The sequence below is a fragment of the Microtus ochrogaster genome, unplaced genomic scaffold (genome assembly GCF_000317375.1).
Source record: "Microtus ochrogaster isolate Prairie Vole_2 unplaced genomic scaffold, MicOch1.0 UNK103, whole genome shotgun sequence".
In the NCBI taxonomy this organism is placed as follows: Eukaryota; Metazoa; Chordata; class Mammalia; order Rodentia; family Cricetidae; genus Microtus; species Microtus ochrogaster.
In genome coordinates, this window is record NW_004949201.1 from 267,566 (window position 1) to 271,831 (window position 4,266).

The window sequence follows — 4,266 nt, forward strand, 5'->3', positions numbered from 1 at the left end:
TCCATGCCTAGGGAATGGTGCCGCCTACAGTGGGCTACTGCAATTAATATAATCAAGATAATCCCACAGACAAGGCCACAGGCCTCCTGACTGAGTCAAATCCTACGGAGACTCCCTTTGCAGGTTATTGTAGACGGGCAGGTGGACAATGAAACCATCACACACTAGCTGGGGTGGCACCAGTGTTCACACAGCACTCAGGAGGGAGGTAGACCTTTTTGAGTTTGAGGCCAGTCTGATACATGTAGTGAGTTTCATGTTGGGGGCTACAAAATGAAAACCCCCCCAAAATTGTAAGATCTGAGCATCACAGGTGGGTAAGTGGGTAGATGGGAAGCCAGACAACATTCCTTGTTCTCCCTCCTTTCCTCCCCCCTTCTCCTCTTCTCCTCCCTTTCTCCTTCCCACCCTCCTTTTCTCTTCCTCTCTCTATTCTGAGCTAGGTTCTCACTCTTAGCTCAGGCTAGCCCCAGTGTGACCATGTACTCCTACTGCCTTAGCCTCCTAAGTGCTGGGATTGAAGCAAAATGTTTTCAGAGACAGGGTCTCATTATATAATCCTACACTATGTAGCTAGCACAGGCTAGCCTTGAAGCCTCACTGCTGCTTCAGTCTTCCAAGTGCTGGAGCTACAGGCAAGTGTGAGTATACCTAGCTTGGCAATTGGCCTATTTTCCTTCAGTTCCTCCCTTCCTTCCTTTCTTCCTTTTCCTTTCCCTCCATTTCTGTGATAGGGTCTCATGTAGCACAGGCTAGCTAGTTCCTAACATACTTATAACTAAGGATGACCATGAACTTCTGAATTTCATTCCTTTACTTCCTAAGTGGGGATTAGAAGCATGTACCACAAAAAAATAAAAATAACAAATAATAAAAAATGAAGCATGTACTACCACACTTAGCTTTATGTTTACCCACCACACGCGCGCGCGTGCACACACACACACACACTGCCTGTTTGCTCATCTGTTATGGATGAATTAAGGCAGTAGATCCTAAGGTTGGAATCCAGAGTGAATGGATTGATACACACTAAGCCAGGGCTTGAGGCAGACCTGTTCTGTTTGTTTTAATGGGAGGGAAGATGGGTAGGTGTGTGGGGGAGGAGGACAGGATGGAAGCCAGGGCCAAGGCAACCATGGGGCAGGTGAATGAATCACACACTCACAGAGATCCCTTAGGCATTTTATTAGGGGCTGAGATGGAACTAGGGGCGTCTTTCCTCTTTCCCAGGTGGAGCTCAGATCTGGACGTAGGACAAGGTGATGTCACCTTTGATCTCCAGCGTGTCTATCCTATGGAATGCTTGGAACCGATGCGAGTAGTCGAAAAGGTGCTGGCCATTAGCAAACACCTTGAATCGATCCGTGCCGCAACGGATTGAGAGCTGTGGGGGAGGGGAAAGGTAAGGCAGGACCGGACCAGCAGAACCCGGGTCTGGGGGAGGGGAGAGGCAAGGCAAGACCAGCAGGACCCGGGTCTGGTGAGAGCGGGGAGGGGACGCCCAGACTCACGTCAAAGAACTGTCCAGGGACGAAGGGGTTGTAGGCAACCTTCCTCTCCTCGGAGCCCCAGGAGCCGTTTATAAAGCTGTTGCGAACCACGGCCTCACCCATGCGGGGGTTGATGTGGAGAGCTATGTCCCCGGAGGACCCCACCTTGAAGTTGATGATAAAACTGAGGACAGATAAGGTGTCAGATGGGGACCGGCAGCTGAGTCTCCAAGGGAGGAGGGAGGAGGGAGGAGGGAGGAGGGGAGATCCCACCCGACCTGGGTGCTTACTTCCTGGCTGTGGGAGGGATGTAGCCCTTGACTACGATGGTTCTTCTGGCTGTAAGTCCCCCTTGTAGGGTCCCCACATAAGGCACAGGCTGTAGGAAAAGAACATGGGTTCTCATCCAGTCTCTGACTAGAGAAGCCAAGAACAGACCACATTTTCACAGAGAGGCAGCTTTTTGCCTGTGAATTGTCCCCAACCGTGTCTTGTGTCTTCTGAACCCTGACCGCCAACTGCCTCTTCTCTCACCTCTTACCCCCAAACTCCCAGCCCACAAGTAGTCCACCCTATCTGGACTTCCCACATTCCCTGCTTGCTCCCCAGAAGGTGGCTGGAACACCATACCGGATTGAAGGTTGGGGGTCCCGCCATGACCTACAAAAGAAGAAAGAAATCTCACTTTACAATATTTGAGGGCTGGAGAGATGGCTCAGAGGGTAAGAGCACTGGCTGCTCTTCCAGAGGTCCCGAGTTCAATCCCCAGCAACCACATGGTGGCTTACAACCATCTGTAATGAGACCTGGTGCCTTCCTTGCAGCAGTACATTGTATGCTTAATAAATAGTTAAATCTTTAAAAAAAAATACAATATTTGACAGGTGCCTTCTCCAACACGTCTCCATCCCTCTCCCCACCCCAAATTATCTCCATCCCTCCATGTGCCCCCCAAACCCCTCCCACTTACAGGCAGGCTGTTCATCTGAGGAGGGTTGTACCCAGGACCCTACAGGGTGGACAGACAAAAGGCAAAAGTGGTGAGGGGATGAGGGGTCCTTTGACTGCTCCCAAATCTCCTCTGTAGGTAATCCTCCAGCCCACCCCTCACCAGCTACTTACAGGGTAAGCTGGCACACCCGTAGGTCTCTGTGGGCACAAGAGGAAAGGAGGCCTTGGTTAGGATCCCTAACTCTAGCTGGAAAGTGTTGAGGAGTACACCTGGGGGCGGTCCCTTGGGTGCAGGGATATTCCCTGCTGTATCTAGGGACCAGAGCCTCAGAGGCTCTGGGACAGCACTTGGTCAGTTCTATTCTTTGTCCCCCCTGCACAACCAGTATTAGTCCCCCCTGCCCCAGTCCCGTCATTCACCCCTGCAGGCCCCTAGCCTGGGATCAATTGAGAACGTGGAATTCTGGAGGCAAAGGGGGCCTTGGTGCTCCTTTCCAGGCCTGTGATGACCAATGGTCTGTCATCCTCTCTCCAGCCCCCACTGGCTCCTGCTTCACACCCCTGAGCCTGCAGGGGTGAATGAGGGGAGTCCCGGGGGGCCAGCCTGAGCTCCTGTCTGCCCGCCTCTCTGCTGTGCTTGTCTGCGGCTCCATCTCTCCCGAGCCCCAGCACTGCACAGGTGGTCGAGCCGCCCAGATCACCTTCCCACCCTCATCATCCTCTTTTCATTGTTGTTGGTTTTCTTTGTTTTGTTTTCAAGACAGGGTTTCTCTGTGGAGCCCTGGCTGTCCTGGAACTCGCTCTGTAGACCAGGCTGGCTTTGAATTCAGAAATCCTCCTGTCTCTGCCTCCCGAGTGCTGGGATTAAGGGCATGCGTCACCACGACTCAGTTCATCATCCTTATTCTTGCTCTCTCTGTTTTCTCGTCTTTTCGATTAACTCCTATTCTGAAAGCTCTTCAAAATAATCAGTCAATCTGTCCACTCACACACACACACACAAGCGCAAACATGAGGGCTCTGCTATGTGGCTCAGGCTGGTCTCCAACCCGCAGTGAACATCCTGCCTCTACCTCCTGGTGCTGGGATTACAGGCAGGAGTCACCATGCTGGCTAGACTCCATATTTGATGTCGGCTTCCCCCAATGATTGTGTGACTTGTTCTTTCTCTCTCTGGGTGATGAACTCATCGCTTTGATTCACTGACTTCTTGAAGAACAGGAAGATCAATTCTACTTTTATTTTTAAAAATTTTATGTATTAAAGTTATGTGTATGTGCCTAAGTGCATGCCTGTGCACCATGTGTGCACAGAGCCTGTGTAGGTCAGCAGACGGTCCAGATCTCCTAGGACTGAACCCAGGTCCTTCTGTTTTTGTTTTTGGTTTTTTTTTTTTTTTTTTTTTTTTTTTTTGGTGGTGGGGGGCTGTTGGTTTTTGTTTATTGAGACAGGGTTTTCTGTAGCTTTGGAACCAGTCCTGAAACTAGCTCTTGTAGACCAGGCAGGCCTCACACTCACAGAGATCCACCTGCCTCTGGCTCTCAAGTGCTAGGATTAAAGGTGTGTTCCACCTTCAACCCAGTGCTGTCCACGCTGTATGCATTCTTCACTGCCACCTCTCCAGCCCCCAGGCTGATAGCTCTGACTTTCAGGCTTTTGTTGGTTAATTGGTTGGTGTTGAGAAAGGAACTCAGGAAATCATCCCACACCTTACTCTATCTTACTCTAGCTGAGTCAGCCCCTTACTGTGGATTCTAGGCAGGGGCTCTACCACTGAGCCACACCCCAGCCCCTCACTGGGGGATTCTAGGCAGGGGCTCTA

The 4,266-nt window shown here is 51.1% G+C and overlaps 1 protein-coding gene across 1 annotated transcript in view; it reads right to left on the reverse strand.

Annotated features, from left to right (window-relative positions):
* Positions 1-1,240: 1,240 nt before the first annotated feature.
* The window catches only part of Lgals4 (galectin 4), an 8,082-nt gene continuing 5,056 nt past the window's right edge, over positions 1,241-4,266 (reverse strand). The window contains exons 5-10 of the mRNA XM_005371259.1: positions 2,616-2,642; positions 2,464-2,502; positions 2,124-2,153; positions 1,784-1,872; positions 1,515-1,677; positions 1,241-1,387 (exon numbers count right to left, since the gene is read on the reverse strand). Coding sequence (XP_005371316.1) covers positions 1,241-1,387; positions 1,515-1,677; positions 1,784-1,872; positions 2,124-2,153; positions 2,464-2,502; positions 2,616-2,642 — 495 coding nt within the window. The remainder of the gene's footprint in view (positions 1,388-1,514; positions 1,678-1,783; positions 1,873-2,123; positions 2,154-2,463; positions 2,503-2,615; positions 2,643-4,266) is intronic.